The sequence below is a fragment of the Gossypium hirsutum genome, chromosome A09 (assembly GCF_007990345.1).
Source record: "Gossypium hirsutum isolate 1008001.06 chromosome A09, Gossypium_hirsutum_v2.1, whole genome shotgun sequence".
Classification (NCBI taxonomy): domain Eukaryota; kingdom Viridiplantae; phylum Streptophyta; class Magnoliopsida; order Malvales; family Malvaceae; genus Gossypium; species Gossypium hirsutum.
Window position 1 is genome coordinate 65348045 of NC_053432.1, and position 19941 is coordinate 65367985.

General features: G+C 33.6%; 1 protein-coding gene, 1 long non-coding RNA gene and 1 other non-coding gene across 3 annotated transcripts; 2 read left to right on the forward strand and 1 right to left on the reverse strand.

The window, feature by feature from the left end:
- Window positions 1-2436: 2436 nt before the first annotated feature.
- Window positions 2437-4249, forward strand: LOC107889162 (cytochrome P450 94C1). Its single transcript, XM_016813513.2, has one exon. The coding sequence runs from the start codon at window positions 2553-2555 to the stop codon at window positions 4053-4055; it is 1503 nt and encodes a 500-aa protein (XP_016669002.2). The 5' UTR covers window positions 2437-2552; the 3' UTR covers window positions 4056-4249.
- An 8062-nt stretch (window positions 4250-12311) lies between these two features.
- On the forward strand, window positions 12312-13538 carry LOC107890291 (uncharacterized). Its single transcript, XR_001681908.2, has 4 exons — window positions 12312-12531; window positions 12815-12908; window positions 13005-13118; window positions 13250-13538. It is a non-coding gene; the product is annotated as an uncharacterized lncRNA (long non-coding RNA).
- A 2257-nt stretch (window positions 13539-15795) lies between these two features.
- Window positions 15796-15902, reverse strand: LOC121207478 (small nucleolar RNA R71). The gene has a single exon (XR_005902567.1). It is a non-coding gene; the product is annotated as a small nucleolar RNA R71 (small nucleolar RNA).
- Window positions 15903-19941: the final 4039 nt, after the last annotated feature.

Sequence of the window (19941 nt, forward strand, 5' to 3'; positions counted from 1 at the left end):
ATAGAATAAATTGATCAAAATAGAAAGACGCAACTCAAGTACAATTAAATTTGTGGAGTTTTTGGACCAGTAGTCCAAATATCTAAAGGTATAATGCCAGTCAATGTGCAACTAAAGTAGTTTTGTAAAAGCGGAATAAAAATATGAAATTTTTTGCTAAGTCCTAACATTAATTATGAAAAGATATAATATTCTTTTGTGGTGGATGCAATAACCTTTAGATATATTATTAAATTGACAATTCATAAATGATTTAACTTGCGTCTAATGGATATTGTTACAACCTTTTATGAATCACTATATAGTAAAGTTTATATTAAAATCCTTGAAGGATTTAAAATGCTAGAAGCATATTGAAATTCTCGGAAAATTTTTCATTTATATGAATTGAAATAATTGAGCATATGTGGTAAATTTGATTTAGTCAATAATAGATGAAAGAGGATTATAAAATTATCCAAAATACCTATTTGTATTTTTATAGAAGGATCATGATTAAAGTTTGCTATGATTATTGTTGAAAATCTTGAAGAGATCAAAATATGTTTCACCAAAATTTTCCCTCACTCATGATTTTCAAAAGAATTGTGGTATAAATGCTTAGCAATACACTCAAATAGTCATTTGAAAAACTAGTATTCAAGATTGAATACATAGAATATGAGAAAGTATGCTATGTTTTCATGAGGGAGAGTAAATATGTGTTGTACTCTTTTTCCCTTAACCGAGGTTTTGTCCCATTGAGTTTTCCTGATAAGGTTTTTAATGAGGCAGCATATTATGCATTTTATAGATCGTGTTCTCTTTTTCCTTCATTAGGTTTTTATCCCACAGGGTTTTTTCTAATAAGGTTTTAATGAGGCTCATTATCTACCAATGGAAATCCAAGGGGGAGCGTTATGAATATCTTATTAAGTGGATGTCCATCATGATCAGGATAAAGTTTAATGTACTTTAAATTCTAATAGTTATTAGAATTAGATATCTATTTCATTTATACTTCTTATGCCTATAAATAGAAACTCTGATGAAGCATTGTAATAATCCTAATTGATCAATAAAGTATATTCTCTATTGCTTTCATATTTTCTTTGTTCTTTATTCTCCTCATCTCTCTTTATTTTATAACAATTTTCAATTTATTTACGAAATTAAAAAACCTTATTATTAATATATATAAAAATAACTTATATTAATAAATGATCAAAATATGCGGTTAGCCCCTGCATTTTGCGTAAAGTTAAAAATTTAATCATCATATTTTAATTTGATTAATTTTAGTCAATATCTTTTGAAATTTAAAATTTCACTCCTAACCAAACAATAACATTAAAATCTAGTAATTTGAATTCTACAACTAGTCTCGTACTATGCGTAGCTTACAGATTTAGTCGATGTTTTTCAATTTAATTATTTTTAATTATTCAAAATTTAATATTTTAAAATTTTAATTTTAACTCAAACGATAATCATTAAACCATTAACTAAAATGACTTGACTTATTTTGTGAGTATTAAACTAAAATAGACAAACTAACATGATTCTAAGTATATGATAATATGTTTTTCACATAAGCTTTTGGAAATAATAAAAATTAACTTAATAAATTTAACGATTAACATTTGGGTCAAAACTTAAATTTTAAAATTAAAAAAGATAAAAAAATTACCAAATTAAAATATAGTGATTAAATTTTCTAAAAAAATATAAAGACTAAATTTGAAAATCACATACAATAAAAAAATTAATTATAGAATTAGACTTTAATAAGATAGTCGTGTAAAAATAAATTAAAAATTTGGTAAAAAAAGAATAATTTAATTCATGTTAATTTTGAAAGTGAGGAATTAAGGACAATTAATTATAAGGTTAATGTCATTGGTCAATTATACGTAATTTTTATTAATAAAATAATAAATTTAACTTTCAATATTTACATATTTTATCAATTTAGTCTTAATTCTAAAAAAATTAAAGAATTTAACTTTACCATTTATACAAAAATTATATGCTAAGTTTATTAAATTAAAACTAAGTTAATAAAATACGTAAACTTTAAAAATTAAATTTTATTATAAACTAATTAAAATTATGTGCAATTAATAAAAATATTAATATCATGAATTACTCTATCAGAATTTGGAGATAGAAGTTAAAGTTTCAATTTGTAGGCACACGCGGTTGAATGGACTGCAACTTAGAAGAAAATAATAATATAATAGCCGACATGAGGAAAGGAGATAGGGAAAGGTTGGAAAGAGACACCCCAATTTGGCAACTGTCCTCCTAAGAGGGCCGTCGTTATTTTATTTTGCGCACGCGTTATTCATGCCACAATTATATTTTTCCCTCGCGTATCGAACAGCTAGAAAATACCAATTAATCAACATCACTACTTCTAGTGATTCTTGACTTCCACTTTCTTCTCACTAAAAAAAAAACGGGGGGAATACTATATAAAGGCATGATTTCTCTTCAATTCCTTCATCTCCTCATTATCCTTGTTAAAACTTTCCTTCTTTGAATCGCTCTTTAGCTTTTGTTTATTGTCAATGGATTCACAACTTTCCTTGTGGTTTTGCTCCATGTCCACTGCTTTCTGCTTCTTCTTCTTCTCTTTCACCCTCTTGTTTTCTTTGTTTTCCTTATTGATCTTCGTTTTGAGGTTGAAGCTCTGGTGTACTTGTGAAATCTGCCAGGCTTATCTTACTTCCAGTTGGACCAAAGATTTCGATAATCTTTGTGATTGGTATACTCACCTCCTTAAAAATTCTGCCACCGGAACCATCCATATCCATGTTCTTGGCAATATCATCACTGCAAATCCTGCCAACGTCGAGCACATGCTTAAAACCAGGTTTGAAAACTACCCAAAAGGGAAACCTTTCTCCACTCTCCTGGGTGATCTTCTTGGTAGAGGTATTTTCAATGTTGATGGTGATTCATGGAAGTTTCAAAGGAAGATGGCCAGCATTGAGCTTGGTGGCGTCTCCGTAAGAACGCACGCTTTTGATATCGTCAGGTCAGAGATTCAATCTCGTCTTCTCCCTCTATTATCATCAGTTGCTGGTCAAGAACAAGTTTTAGATTTACAAGATGTATTTAGAAGATTTTCATTCGATAATATCTGCAAATTCTCCTTCGGGTTAGACCCTGGTTGCCTCGAATTATCACTGCTAGTATCAGACCTTGCTGAAGCTTTTGATTTAGCATCAAAATTTTCAGCACAAAGAGCGCTGGCATCTTCATCTTTGATATGGAAGGTCAAAAGGCTATTGAACTTGGGCACGGAAAAGCAGCTTAAAGAAGCCATTAAAGTAGTAGATGAATTTGCTGAAGAGATGATTAAGCAACGGCGGGAAGAGGGCTTTTCAGACAGATATGATCTCTTGTCGAGATTCATGGGGACAATCAACGATGACAAGTATCTTAGAGACATCGTGGTAAGTTTCCTCTTGGCTGGTCGGGACACGGTGGCGTCAGGGTTGACCAGCTTCTTTTGGTTGTTATCTCATCATCCAGAAGTTGAGTCAGCCATCCGAGAGGAGGTGGAAAGGGTGATGGGGTCGAGTGATGAGCAATTTGCAAGTTTTAATCAAATTCGAGAAATGCACTATTTACACGCGGCATTGTATGAAAGCTTGAGACTTTTTCCACCTGTCCAATTTGACTCCAAGTTTGCTCAAGAGGATGACGTATTGCCTGATGATACCTTTGTGAGGAAAGGCACCAGGGTCACCTACCATCCATATGCAATGGGTCGGATGGAGCGGATTTTGGGCCCCGATTGCCTTCATTACAAGCCAGAAAGATGGTTGCAAAATGGGAGATATGTTCCTGAAAACCTGTACAAGTTCCCAGTTTTCCAAGCTGGGAAAAGGGTTTGTTTAGGGAAGGAAATAGCATTGGTGGAGATGAAATGTGTGGTTCTAGCCGTAGTTAGGCGGTTCAATCTCCGGGTTCCCCATTCGAATCAAGCACCAAGGTTTGCCGCTGGTCTTACAGCCACCTTGAGAGGTGGCTTACCCATTCTAGTCCAAGAAAGGGAAGCTTAATTAATTGAGACAAGAGCTTGTTTAGGTAGTACAAGTTACATATAAGCTGATCCATATGGGTTGAATATGAAAATGTTTTCAACACAGAAATCTAATGGCTCAAAGGGGACATCCTTGTATATATATTTTGGTCAGATTAATAGATGTTACAGCACATTTTTGTAAATATCATCAGTCTTTCTCTTCCTGATAAATGTTTATTTTTTCCCTTTCTCTTCGCAATACGGGCATTTAAACTAAATCTGATAAGGGCTGGTCTATAAGATAGTAATCAACTTACGCTAATGGAGGATTGATGAAGGTGATGACAGTGACATTGTTGGTGATAATTACACCTAAATTTTAAGGTCCATCCGAATCATTATGCTGAGATTAAATAGAGTATGACTTAAGCCAGTTTAGCGAATTGAAGTTTTAATTCTTCACTTGTTTTTTCTTGTAGTTTGTAAATTACCATTTTTACCCAAATCATATTTTATTTTCATGTTAAACTAGTAGTTGGTTGTTAGGTTTAATATTTACTAATTTAATAAATGTGAGTGGAGTAGTTAGTTTGGTTATGACAGTAGATGTCTTTCCTCGTCATTTGGTCCTCGAAATAGGTTTAATTCCTTGAAATTATTTGAAAGAATAGTGAATAAATTTGATTGTTTTTAAAATATATTCACTACTTTTATTGACCAATAATCAACCAAAAAGCTAATTAATGAGTTTGAGAGATGGTCCTTTGTGAAGAAAAGATGTTAAATTGTTTATTTTTATAATAGTAAAAAATTAATTTTATTATTTTAACATTTTACATATTTTTAAAATTTTTAAAGGGTTAAATTAAATTTTTGTCATTTTTGAAGGTAAAGTATAATTTTATTATTACTATTTTGAAATTTTATAAATTATAAAAAGCTTAAACTAAAAATTTACCATTTTAGGGGTCATGGCCTCTTTAGATATTCACTACTCTTCGTCACTACTCAACGAGTCTTGTACGAGATTCATTAAATTCAACATCATATCTAACCAAAAACACTGTCAATCCCTTAATTCAACACTTGGATTTGTATTATCAACTATCAAAAGCTAGAAATTCATAAAATCCCAAAGGACAAAAATCATCTTGTACCTTGAAATTGCAGAACGACAATGGTGTCATGCAAAGGAAACGAAACTTCTCTCTTCATTCTCCTTAGCCGAGTGTAGAAGAAGAGAAAATGAGTTTTCTCTTTCATTCCACCACCATTTATCCATATAAATCTTAATAAACTAAAATAAATAATACAAATCAATGGCCATTATGTGCTCATGCTAACATTAGTGGAAACCAACGGCAATGATCAAAGCTTGCCACGAACCTCAAGATAATTATGGAATAATTTATTATAAGGCCATGCTAAATTACTACATTAGTCCCGCTCATTTGTTCCATGATTTGTTAACTTTCTCAACCTTCAACCGAATTTTTCAACACCGACAAATATTGGGTTGTTACATGCATTCATTTTGCATTTATCATATTTTCTTTAATTTTTCATTGCATTTAAAGTGCTTTTTAAGTAATTAGAACTTAATAAGTGTTGTATTGATTTTTCATAGTTTTAATTAGGCTGGAGATGTAGGTTTCAGCACAAAAGAAGGCTAAACACAAAAATTGAAAACAAGAAAAATTCGAGAGGTAATTGGAATGACATGGGAACCACAACGCCTAGGCTAAATGAAAGGGCCAAATTTGGCCCCATTTTGCCTATTTTAGATTCTTTGCAACCAATTACAAGATGTAACCCTAAAAACGGCCATATAAATACCTAAAAATAACCTACTTTAAGCAAGGTTAAAGAGAGTGGATGTTATGCTAAGTTAGTATTGTTTATTGCTTAGCTGTTCTAGTTTCATAGCTACTTAGAGTTTTAGTTCTTTTCTCTTTTTTTTAGAGTGATTGTTGAGGTTCATAGGATATCTGTGATTCTTTTAGGGTAAATTTATTTACATAATTGGATTGATTTTATTTTATGGTCACCATTATATCTTTCTTTTAATGAAAATTATCGTTAATCAAATTAACAATGATGAAATCATTTATCCCATACAAATGACCTTTGGCCAGATTTCATTTTCATAATACATACAATGTCAATGAGAATATATAATTTACTATTTTACTGAGGTATGATTTTTCTATCGTGAGTGAAGTTATATCATGCATAAGTCATGTAACCAACATGTAACACCCCTCGCCCAACCTGATTGCCGTGTCCGAGTTACAGAATGTTACACTCGTTGTCGGAGCAACTACAATCAAATATACAATAAATAATCCTTTACACCTACAATCCAGTGTCAAACACATGTAATTTATGTATAGGAATTAAATTCGAGTCTTAATCGAACTTAAGATAGCTCTTTTATAGACTCGAGCACGAAATAGGACCAAATTGCAAACTTTAAAACTTTAGTTTGTCACGTCACGATATTAAGCCACTCGATGTCGCAACATCACATACTACTGGTCGACGTTGCGATGAGAAAATATGGTCATCGAGACAAAGACTTTGTTTTTGGTAAAATTTGAGTCATTTGGTATCTATTTCAAGTTTCTAAACAAACCAACCACAATGTTCATCAGTATCCAATTCATTAGAATCAAAATCTTACCAAAACATGACAAGCAAGCTCAACATCTATATTCAACACTTTATCAAACCATTAACGTAAACATCAATCAAACCTTAACATTTCATGTTATGAATCAATCACCAACCAAGTCATTCATTTACCAATGTTTACCTATACTAAAAATCCTTAAAACATAGAAATTCATTCTCATTTCAAGCCCTTATGTACACATATACACATCTAAAGCTTATAAGCATTAAACATAACCATTACTTATTAAGATTTGGCCACATTTTGCAAACATATTTCAAGTTACCATTGTTCAAATGCATTTAATCTTATACCTATCAACAAGCTATCAAATCTTCCTCAATTTATACCATTCCTTAGCAAAACATATAGATATAAATCATCACAAGTTACCAAAACACTTACATACATCAACATAACTTCAAGACACCTTATATATATACACGTTACAACCCAAGACTCAAAATGACTAAATAACTATTGATTCAGTGATAGGATAGTGTGAGTTTTAAAACGACCCAACTTAACTCGTTCTGCAAGGTGGTGATCTATAAGGAAAAGGAAAAACAAGCGGGGTAAGCATATAGAATGATTAGTAAGTTCATAGACATTAAACGAGACTTACCTTATCTTAAAATCAATATGCTACCATGATTTGTCATAGTTGGCTAGACATGGCAAAACACAACATCAACAAGGTGAGTTTAACATGTAATCAAACCATATGATATCTCAACCATATGTCAATCCAATTTATTTTAAAGTCACCATTTCAATACCATGCTCATGCTCAATTCAAAATTTATCCATTTGAACATCAAACTCATATAATTTCATTTCAATTTTTGTTTTACAATAACCATTTAGCCCGATTAATCTAGTAAATGAACTTAGATACATAGGTAACTACACCCCACCAGTTGATTGTTCGAACTAAATATATATTTTGTTAGGTTATCAGCCTATGCTAAACCTTTATAACGACACATTCAATTGCTTGTCGAAGCTGAAAATATACAAGTCAGGTTACCCGTCTGTGCTAAACCTTTAAAACAACATTAGGTTACCAATTTAGGCTAAACCTGTGTCACATGTATCTTCGAGTCTACAAAAAATGCTGGATCTCAGAAACATCTATAATCAATCCTATAAAAGCGCACACAAAACCCTATTGACATATCAACATATCATAACCTTTACTAAGCTTACACGAGCCTGATTTTCACTTATACCATCATTTTATAATTTAGTCCAATTCTTACCTTTCAAACCAAATTACTGTAAATCAACCCACAATCTCACATACATACACAAATCAATTACATAACTTAAACACATTTATATCATATGAACTTACTTGGATAAAACAATAAACAAGTTGAACCTCCAGGGACTAATCGAATATTTTGGCTTTTCTCCGATTATCTTTTATTTGACCCAAATCTTGAATTATTCAATTATTTTAGGCAATTCATCAATATCAAACATTTTCATATTATGCCATGATATGTATGAACCTATTAAATTTCATTTTTCAAATGCCTTTAAAATTTTACATTTTATTTAATTTTGTCCTTAAAATTGAAATAATTATATCTTTCAATTTTGAGCTTCGGTTTGAAAATCGATCTCAATCGCATCCCTTAGGGACTCCTTACTATCTATTATTACTAAAATTTTACATCAATTTTACAATTTATGCATTTTAGTCCTTTTGTACAAAACTAACAATTAAACATTACAATATAGTCCCTTTTCACATCTAAGCTTAAAATCTATCAATTTAACACCAATTTCTTCAAGAAATCAACAATGAAAACTTTCAAAAACTTTAATATTTTTACAAATTGGTATATGAGCTAGCTAAATCAAGCTTCCATGACCTTAAAAACATAAAAGTTACAAAAAAAAGACTTAATTTCACTAACCAAATTATAGCTGAAAGCTTGAAGCTTTAAAAAGGGTTTTCTTCTTGTTTGGGGCGACAAAAGGAATAAGATGAATAGGATGCTTAAGTTTTTCCACTAACTTTAGTATATATAGCATAATTAAGTTTTAATTAAGTTAGTTTAATTAACTTTACTTAATTAACAAAAACCACCATTAACAAATTTAAGTGGAATTTTCCATCAATATCCATTGACATATATTATAAAATGATTTAATTATCATTTGGACCCTTGGCTAATTGCAATTTAAGCCCCTAAGCTTTTGGCCGACTAAAAACTTATATTAATAAACTTTTACAATTTAGTCCCTATACCTTAATTAAGCAATTAATAAACAAAATTAAAGTGCCAAACTTTAATATTCTATCACATTAACTCTGTAAATATTATTTAAGGACTCAATTTACAAAAATGGGGCTCTAAAATCACCTTTTCTGACACCACTAAAAATTAGGCTGCTACACAACATACCAACTTTCAACCTACTACCATAAGAACACATGTATTCAATATTTTAAAGAACGAGTTATACACACATGGTCATTCACTTATTCAGGATTTAGTTAAGTTACACCATGAAAGTCACAAGTGAATAAATCTATAAACACATTTAGGATAAATTCAACTTGGGCCTTATATATTGTTAGTCTAGACAATCACATATATCTATTTCTAGGAGTCAATCTATCTCTGAAGTCCATGACAAACTATCTCCTCAATTGGTCTTACATACGACATCATAGTCCCTTATTATTTGTATTATTTGTTGAATATAACTATGGAAATTATGGAGAATTCGTTCATATAATGCAACTTAATATTAGTTAAATCTTAGGTAATCAAGGAGCCAATATTTTCTTATTCATTTTACTTTGTACATAAAAATCATTGAGGAAAATCTAGTATAGAGATAATGAATAATATTTATTTATTTCCATGAATAATTAGTTTGAACATTTTAGTAATTTATCAAATATGATACAATTACTAAACTAAGGGGGAGGGGGCAAAAATCCTAACAGTTTTGAGGTTGTTTTTTGGGTTTCCCTACTGACAGGTATTGGTACTCAGAACAAATGTACCAATACATACAAGTCAATACCTATTTTAGGATTCTAGAGGGCTTTGGTATTAATACCTATCAATGTGGTATCGATACCATAACGCTTAGGTACTGATACATGCAAGGAGGGTATTGAACCCTCTAAAACAGTACCTAACATGACTTTTGATAAGGGTATCGTATTGATACTTTGAGCAATGGTATCAATACCACTGCTTAGGCACCGATACATAGCTAGGAGGTAGCAATATCTACTTAGTCAATGTTTTGAATTAGATGTTCAAAGTTCAAAACTGTTTTCTAGGTTGTGATTACTTGTATGATAAGGTTCGTAGTTCAGAATTGAGAAACCGATGATTCCATCAAGCATCGAATGTAACATCACTTATTTAGAAGCATTGATGGTTTGGGTAAGGGGTGATACATTTTCATTACTTAAAGGTGCTTTATATTTAGTTATTAAAAATATATAGTAAAAAAACTCCTTAATTATGTTACTTGGACATTTATTTATTTAGAGATTCAATTATATAAGATATGTAAAATTGAATTTTTAATTAATTTTTATGATTTTATATTTCTTTTAAACTTTATCATATTCAAAGCCTAAAAATACTTGGCGTAACAAAAAATTGTAAAAAATGGAGATTTGAGTTTAGTAAACTTGGTTGTGATCCTTTCTTTTCAATGTTAAGATATTCACCTTATTTATTTCTTTTCAAAGTTGAGAATTCACGTACAAGTTATCTAGGGGTGTGGTAGGGAGCTGTTTGACTATCGTTGTTGCTAATCATAATTTGATTAGAGGTGGCATAAGATAAATTATCTTCTTATTTTACATAAAAATATTCTCTTATTGTTTTACTAAATATAAAGATTTGGTGTTTTCTCGAGTCTTGAATTCAACATTGATATATATATTTGTTGAGACTTTAACTGTCCAATACATTCATGTTACACTCTCTATTCGAACATCTCTTTGAACAGTAAATTGGGACAACATGTTTCATTCCTTGTTCAAACATCAGTTGGGACAACAAGTTAGAACAACACTTGGGACAACATGTTAGGACAATTAAATTGCAGTAAGTTGGTTCATCTTGGTTAGTTTTCTATTAGCAAATGGTTCTTGGATTGAAGCTGCAATTATCTTTCTCTTGGCTGGTAAATTTAATTTCGAATGGAAGAAGAAAAGAGAGGTTGATTGAATGCAAACATATCCTTATCCTTTGACTTATCTTATGTGGAGGCTAAGCTTATTTGAATTTGCTTGGTTATGAATGAATTTATGGGATAATTATTGGAGATAATTTAAGAGATGAATTTAAATTTTAATTAAGAGTTCTAAACGTATCAAAATATTGCTAAATGGCTCTTATATCAGCCTACACTACAGGAAATTAAGCTTTTAGCAGCGTTTTTAATGGCGTTTGGACAAAAAATGCCGCAAAAGTTATACATTAGTGGCGCTAATCGAAAAACGCCGCAAAAGGTTAGAGCTATAGCGACGTTTATGAGAAAAACGTCGTAAAAGGGCAAGTAGTAGTGGCTGCAAAAGGTCTAGCATTAGCAGCATTTATGAGAAAAACGCCGCAAAAGGTCTAGCATTAGCGGCGTTTATGAGAAAAACGCCTCAAAAAGTCAAGCATTAGCAAAAACGCCAAAAAAATCATTATATTTTAAACAAAATGGCGCCTTTTTGCTCCTTGTATTCTCACCCATGCATGCATTCTTTCATCCTCTTCTATTTATTATTTAACTAGTTTCTTTATATTAATTAAAATATAATTTATTTTTAATTTAATATTTAAAATCTTCAGAAAAATTAATGACACGTAGAAAAAATTTGAAAGTAAAAACATATAAAAATATATGTTAAAAATGAAAAAAAATTAAAATACTATTATTTAAAATAATTTTATAGTTTTTTTGGTATATGACTGATTGTTTTTTTATTTATATATTAAATAATTTCTTATATAATTGTAAAAGAGATAATATTAATTTTAATATATTAAAATTATCATTATAGTTTAAATTATTTAAGAGATAATAGATAAACTTTATATATTTTAAAATTAAAAAAATTGCTAACCCATGCATCTCTAGAGAAACAAAATTAATTAGTAAATTGAAAATTTTAACTTAATTTCCTAAAATATTGAAAGAATATATAATTACAAAAAAGGAAAAAAATTTAAAACTTTTTTTTTCATATTTTGTTTTTGTTTTCTTACATAAAAAATTATATAAAAATTTATAATTTTATCTAATTATTTTAAATATTACTTAAATTTTAAAAAATTATTTATTTAAAATTTATATGAAAGATACAATAATTCAATATAAAAATTGTAAAAAAGCCAAGCGTTAGCGGCGTTTAAACGCCGCAAAAGGTAATCAATAGCGGTGTTTTTGTTCTAAATGTCGTAAAAAGTTGAGCAACAGCGACATTTTTGGTCCAAACAGCGCGAATATGTATTATTTTTTTTGCAAAATGGTGTCGTTTTGTTACCCCAAATGCCTTAGTATTTTTCCCAAAATCTATTCCCCCTCCCCACGAAATCCCAAAATTTCACCTGAAATCTCTTCTGTTTTTTTCCCCTTCTTTTTCCCAAAATCGGTTCCCCCCTCCCCCTCGAAATCCCAAAATTTCACCTAAAATCTCTTATTCTTTTTTCCCATTTTATTTTTCCCAAACCATTCTCCCCTACCCCGATTCCCTTTATTTTTTCCCCCAATTTCCCCAAATTGGCAGCCCACTGCTGCATCTCCATTGGCAGGCTGCTGCTGCATCTCCATCGGCAGCCCTCTGTTGCTTCTCCTTGTAAGTTTATTACGTGTAATAAATTACTATTAGTTTAATTATATTTAATTATTTGCCCTAATTTGATTCGTTCCCCCTTAAGTTTGCTCTTTAAATTTCTTTAAAACACTATTCATCACTTAGATTTGATTTCGATTACTCCGATCTGCAAATGTTTTTTTTTCATATTTTTTTCTTATCTTTTTCTTTTATAAAAGGCAATATATGTCATTCCTAGATTTTGTTACTATTTATTTTTTGTTAGTTTACAATTGAAATTAACCTTTTTTTTTCTTTTTTACAGAATTACCTTTCCTTGTTCATTTCCCACTTTTTATTGTATATTACGGCCCGTTGTACATTCTTTTATCATTGGACATGTCAGTTTGCACCATTTGGTAATTTCTTTTTCTTTTTTTTTTCTTTCTTTTGATATTTCTAGTAACTTTGGTGGTAAAATTCCTTAGACGTTTGATTTTACTTCTTTCTATTAGGTATACGAGATATTGGATAATGCTGTTGATGAGGCTCAAGCAGGTTTTGCAACACAAATAGATGTTGTTTTACATTCAGATGGTTCCGTAAGCATAACTAATAATGGGCATGAGGTATGCAACTTAAATTATTTTACTGCAAGAAATGATGTTATTTAGTATTGCATTTGTTGTCAAATGTGTTTTAAAAATTTCTATCCTGTGAATTTAACGAGCTCTTTGTTGAATTATTGTGCAACCTATAGGAGCAAGTTCTGAGGGGAAGACTGATGTTATGAAAAAGATTAGATTTCCACAGATGGAGAAGAAATCTGCTAGTAAAATTGTTCACAGACAAGCAAAGAGGCAGCACTACCTTATCCCATAAGAGAAATTTTGGAAAAGGAAAAAAAAGTCAATCTCTAATATTTTAGCTTTATAGGTTCTATTATATGTTTGCAGTGTAACACCCCTTACCCGTATTCGACTACATTCGCCTTACCCAAGTGATAATCAATCACCAACTCATAGTCTTTCAATAACTCAAGCCATCTTCATCGCTGCAAATTTAAGTCTTTCTAAGTCATCAAATATTTCAAACTCTTGTGATCAGTAAAAATATTGCATTTCTCATCGTACAAATGATGTCTCAAAAATTTTAATGCAAACATAATAGCGGCTAATTCCAAATCATGCGTCGGATAATTTTTCTCGTGTGGTTTCAACTGTCTCGAGGCATAAGCTATCACTTTGCCCTCTTGCATCAACATACATCCTAATCCACTCAATGGCGCGTCGCTATAAATTACAAATTCCTTTCCCAGTTCAGGTTGCACTAAAACAAGTACCTTAGTCAATAATGCCTTTAACTTCTCAAAACTTTGCTGACATTTTTTAGACCATTCAAATTTGACTTGTAACAATCTCGTTATAGGAGTAGCAATCATCGAAAACCCTTTGACAAACCGGCGGTGGTAACCGGTTAAGCCCAAAAAGCTTCTAACTTCGGACACATTTCTTGGTGATTTCCAATCAACAATTGTTGAAATTTTACTGGGATCAACTCGAATACCATCACTTGAAATGATATGTCCCAAAAATCCGACCTATCGGAGTCAAAACTCATTTTTACTAAATTTAGCAAACAATTTCTTATCTCTCAAAGTCTGCAATACAGTTCTCAAATGCTCGACATGTTCGGACTCATCACGAGAATAAATTAGTATGTCATCAATAAAAACGACTACAAACTTATCCAAATATGGTCAGAAAATTCGGTTCATCAAGTCCATAAAAACAGCAGGGGCATTAGTTAATCCAAAAGGCATAACAAGGAATTCATAGTGTCCGTACCTTATTCTGAAAGCAGTTTTCGGCACATTTGACTCTTTAACTCTCAACTGGTAATACCCGGATCTCAAATCAATCTTGGAAAACATGGTTGCTCCTTTCAACTGATCAAACAAGTCATCTATTCTCGAAAATGGGTACTTGTTCTTTATGGTTACCTTATTGAGCTATTGGTAATCTATACAAAGTCTCATAGAACCATATTTCTTCTTCACAAATAATACTAGTGCACCCTAGGGAGAATAACTCGGTCTCGCGAATCCCTTATCTGTCAATTCTTACAGCTGAGCTTTCAATTCTTTTAAATCAGTCAGAGCCATCCTATATGGAGCAATCGATATCGGTGAAATTCCTGGAACTAAATCAATACCAAACTCAACTTCTCTAATTGGAGGCAATCTTGGCAACTCTTTTGGAAAAACATTCGAATATTTACACACCACCGGCATTGATTCAATTTTTAATTCAGACTCTTTCGTGTTTAACACATAAGCTAGGTAAGCTTCACACCTTTTTCTTATACATTTTTGAGCTGACATTGAAGAAATCACTTCAGGTAATCTATCTGACTCATCTGATTCAACCAGAAAAGTTTCACCATTTTTACATTCAATTCAATAACTTTCTGTCTTGCTAAAGCTATACTACTGTTCGATAAGTACACTTGCCTTCATCGTGATAATAGTTAATTTCAAGAACGATTAATTATAAATATTTAAAACCTGTCACAAATATCACGTATCAAGTTTTTAACGCCGTTGCCGAGGAACTAGGATATTAGGAACACTCGATTTTTATTAATTTAGCCATTTTACTTTTATTCTAATTTAAATTTTTATTGTCTTTTCTAATTCTTCATTTATTTTCTTCTGACAGGTTTTTTTAGTTTATGACTAGAAGAAATCCGTCAGGACCATTACTGTTTGATAGTGAGATCGATCGCACAGTTCGCAGAAACTGAAGAGAAATAAGGCGAAGCTTAAGATACACAGAGGAAGAGCAAGAGGACGATATTTCAACCACAACTGAGGAGATGACTGAAAACCAAGAAAATCCGCTACCTCCTGCGATTGCTGCTAATCAGAATCCTGCTCCGCGTACTATGTATGATTATGCTAAACCTTCTTTAACAGGAACTGAATCGAGCATAGTTATGCCTGCTGTTGTTGCCAATAATTTTGAACTGAAACCTAACACTATTCAAATGATCCAACAGTTTGTTCAGTTTGATAGTTTGCAGGACGAGGATCCTAACGCTCACTTGGCAAACTTCTTAAAATTTTGCGACACTTTTAAAATCAATGGCGTTTCTGATGACGCCATTCGCCTTCGGTTGTTTTCTTTTTCGTTGAGGAATAAGGCTAAACAATGGTTGAACTCGTTACCACGAAGGTTAATCACTACTTGGGAACAAATGACCGAAAAGTTTTTACTAAAATATTTTTTGCTGGCTAAAATAACCAAATTACGTAATGATATCTCTTCCTTTGTGCAGATGGATTTAGAAACACTCTACGATGCATGGGAGAGATTTAAGGACCTTTTGAGAAGGTGCCATCACCATAGGTTACCACTTTGGCTACAGGTTCAAACGTTTCATAATAGTCTGAATCCTTCGACTTGACAAATGATCGACGCAGCTGCTGGCAGAACCATCAATAATAAGACACCTTAAGATGCTTATGAATTTATATAAGAGATGTCACTGAATAATTATCAGTGACAAGTCATGAGGACAAAGCCAATAAAAGAATCTGACATTTATAACGTTGATTCAGTCACCATGCTCTCTAATCAGGTAGAACTCTTGAATAAGAAAATTGATGGTTTTCTTAGTTCTTCACAGGTTCACCCAGTAATGCAGTACGAAGCAAGTGGAGGTGGATCGAGCAATCCAGAATACCCACCTTATGGCCACAATATGGAGAACGAGCAGTTAAATTACATTGGTAATAATCCTCGATCTCAAAATAATCCGCATAACAATACTTATAATGCAGGATGAAGGAATCACCCAAATTTTTCATAGGGAGGCCAAGGGAATCAGCGACCACACCACCTCCAGGCTTCCAACAACCACCCTACCAACAAGAGAAAAAGCCGAACCTTGAGGAAATGCTAAAAAAACTCATCTCAGTGTCAGAAACTCGTTTTCAAAATACAGAAACAACACTTAAAAATCAACAAGCGTCGATCTAAGGCTCGAAACTCAGATAGGTCAGCTCGCTAAATTGATATCTGAATGACCACAAGGTAGCCTGCCGAGTAACACTGAATCTAACCCGATGGAGCAAATTAATGCAATTACCATTCAAGATGAGGAAAGGTTAGTTGTTCCTAAACTAGAATGACCAGAAACCGATAAGTAAAGAGTACAAACCTCGTGTGCCATACCCAAACGCGACAAGGAAAGACTGCAAGAAGAACAATTCGATAAATTTCTTAAATTATTAAAGAAGCTACATATTAAGTTACCGTTTATTGAAGCTCTTTCGCAGATGCCAAACGTAGTCAAATTCCTAAAGGAGCTTCTAACAAATAAGCGGAAGTTGGATGAGGCGTCACATGTGGAGTTGAATGCGGTTTGCTCAGCCTTACTACAGAATAAGCTGGCCAACAAATTAAAAGATCCAGGGAGTTTTACAATTCCCTGTTTAATTGGTAGCCTAGATGTTAATAATGCTTTGGCTGATTTAGGGGCTAGTATCAATGTCATGCCTTACAAAATGTTTAAACATCTAGGTCTTGGGAAACCCAAGTAAACTAGGATGAGTATTCAATTAGCCAATAAAACAATCAGATTTCCTAGGGGGATTATTGAAGATGTACTTGTTAAAATTGACAAATTTATATTCCCAATTGATTTCATTGTTCTAGACATAGAAGAGGATAGTAACGTTCCTTTAATTTAAGGGGGGCCCTTTTTAGCAACCGCTAGAACAATAATTGATGTTGGCATAGGTGAACTCACACTTCGTGTGGGCGACGAAATAATCACCCTTCAGGCTCGTAATTCGAGTAACACATCGAAAATTAAAGGTGGTTGTATAAATTATTCTACTAAAACTGACCATGTGGTGCAACCTACTTTGCAGGAAATAAGTTCGAAGAACCTACACGAACCATGTTCAAGCAACAACAAAGGACCTATCTATGAAGAACGAAGGCTACAAATCGACGAACTAGATGAATGACGGACACAGAAACTGAGAACACCCGATAAACCGAAACCGAGCCAGGACGAGCTAAATACATCACCAAATCAACTTTAGGTTGAAGACAAAGTACTACTAGATGCAACAGATCCTCGTATTACCACTTCTGAACCTAATGAAGAAATTCCTTTCACGGTACTCAGTATTTTCCCATATGCTACAGTCGATGTAATTCACCCCAAATTCGAAACTTTTAAGGTAAACAATACTTGTCTTAAACCTTATATTGATAAAGTTGATAGTAGGGATGAGGAGTATAAACTCCTCGAGCCACCATAATCACACACTAGAGAGGTAAGTCAAGCTTGGACTATAAATAAGTGCTTCTCGAGAGGCAACCTGAGCACTAAAAGTAATGATTTATTTAAATTCTAGTTTTTCACATCTAACCTACTAACTGAGTCTTGAAACATAGGGTCTTCCCATCCACACGGCTAGGCAAACGGGTGTGCCTTAGGCCGTGCACACACTACAGGAGGAGACACGACCGTGTGAAAACAGGGCAAAAATTTTTCCCCAACACGGGATGCAATAAGTCACCACGGCCGTGCGATAAGGCCGTGGGTGAAATTTTCAAACCAACACGGGCATGCGACATGCTCGTGTTTTGAAACCGTGGGCGAACCTATCAATTTAGCACGGGCGTTCGACACGCCCGTGTCGAGCCCCCATGGTCGACACTATCAAACTAACACGTGTGTGGGCTATCATACACGGGCGTGGGAGAAGTGAACGAAGCAAGACACGGCTGTGTGACCCACACGCCCAAGTAACACAGGCGTAGGGAGAATGTCAGACGCTCCTAAATTTAAAAATCGTGAAAGACACAAGGAAAAATTTGGGCATATAGGCATGCCCCACAGCCGTGTGCCCCAAAATCTATATAAACCCCTCACTATTCATCATCTTCCTCCCCAAAAATCTCTAACCTTAGCTGTTGCAACTCTACACGCCCTACCTGCCACGTCCGTGCACCACCTACAACACTGTTTCTGACGAACTAAGCTTCTCCCTTTTGCGTTTGTTTACTTTTTTCACTCTATTTTCTTTAAATATTTTACCTATTTCAGGATTTCTCTGATCCATTTGACTATTTTAAGTGAACATTCATAGTAGAATAATAGAAATACTCATGCTTATTATTAAAAAATTTTGCCATTTTTCATATTACATTCATCCATCTTTCTTGTTTCCATGGATTTTATACTTACCCACATGCATTCATACATTAGATATTCCTGTCGTATTATTCTCATAGTCCTATTTTAATAACTTCATATATTTGCTTTAGTTGTTTTAGTTTTGTTCTCTTCATCTAATACGCGAGTCTCATGAAATATTCCTATTTAGTTTTGTGTTTCCATGCTCTTTTTGGGGCGTATTGGTTGAACTTCGACTTTTCAATACAGGTATACAATGTCATCCTCACGTGGTAAGAAAACCATTGTCCCCGCCTCGAAGAAAAAGAAAGGAGTAGCTCATCTTCGGGTTCTACCGCAGAGATTAGGCATCCTTTTCTCGACTTCCCTTTGGGACCCCAGGAGGAGCTATTTCAGATATTACGGGCCTGACCCCTAGGTGTGGGCCACTGCATTGACTGGGCCACACTTGAACAGATTCAATTGGCTGATACGGTCCAAGCCCTTCTGACGACTGACTTGTGAGGGCCCTTCTTTGAGATCGTCGAGCTGACGTATCTCGAGTTCACATTAGAACCCTGCTCGATGTTCCATCTTCAGACCGTCATGACTAACTTTGACGATCCTGGAATGGTCCAGTTCCACCTTGGTGGTCTAGTGCGCCAGTTGAGCGTACCCGAGTTTGGGATTGCACTAGGGATGTATACGAAGGAGTTCATGGACAACAATGAACTCGACATCCTTCATTGCCACATCCACTACTCTCCCTTAAAGTGTTGACAAGACCTCGTCCCTGCCTCGGCCTCCTATGATCCTAGCCATTCCAAGGCATCGGTTCTCCCTCCATTCTTGAAGTACCTACACGCCATTTTGGGTCACACTCTGACGGGACGACGAGAGAGCACTAGCGTCGTCACCACCCACGACGTCTATTTCTTATAGAGCATGGCGAACGGACACGTCCTCGACCTTGCCTACTTTATCGCCCTCGCCATCCGCCATTAGACGGAGCTACATCAGAGGGGGGTCATCTCTATTGGACCTTATGTGGCTCGATTGGCTCGGTACTCTGGGCTCCTCAATACAGCAGCACAATCATCCTCCCTCACTCTCATCGGTCAGATGTCCTCACAGGGCATCTCGAGTATGCTAAACATGATGATGATCAAGAAACGACGTGGCACCTACCCTCCTTAGACCGCCTCGTCCAGTCCACCAAGGAGGAGGACCCAGAGGACATTATTAATGATGTCC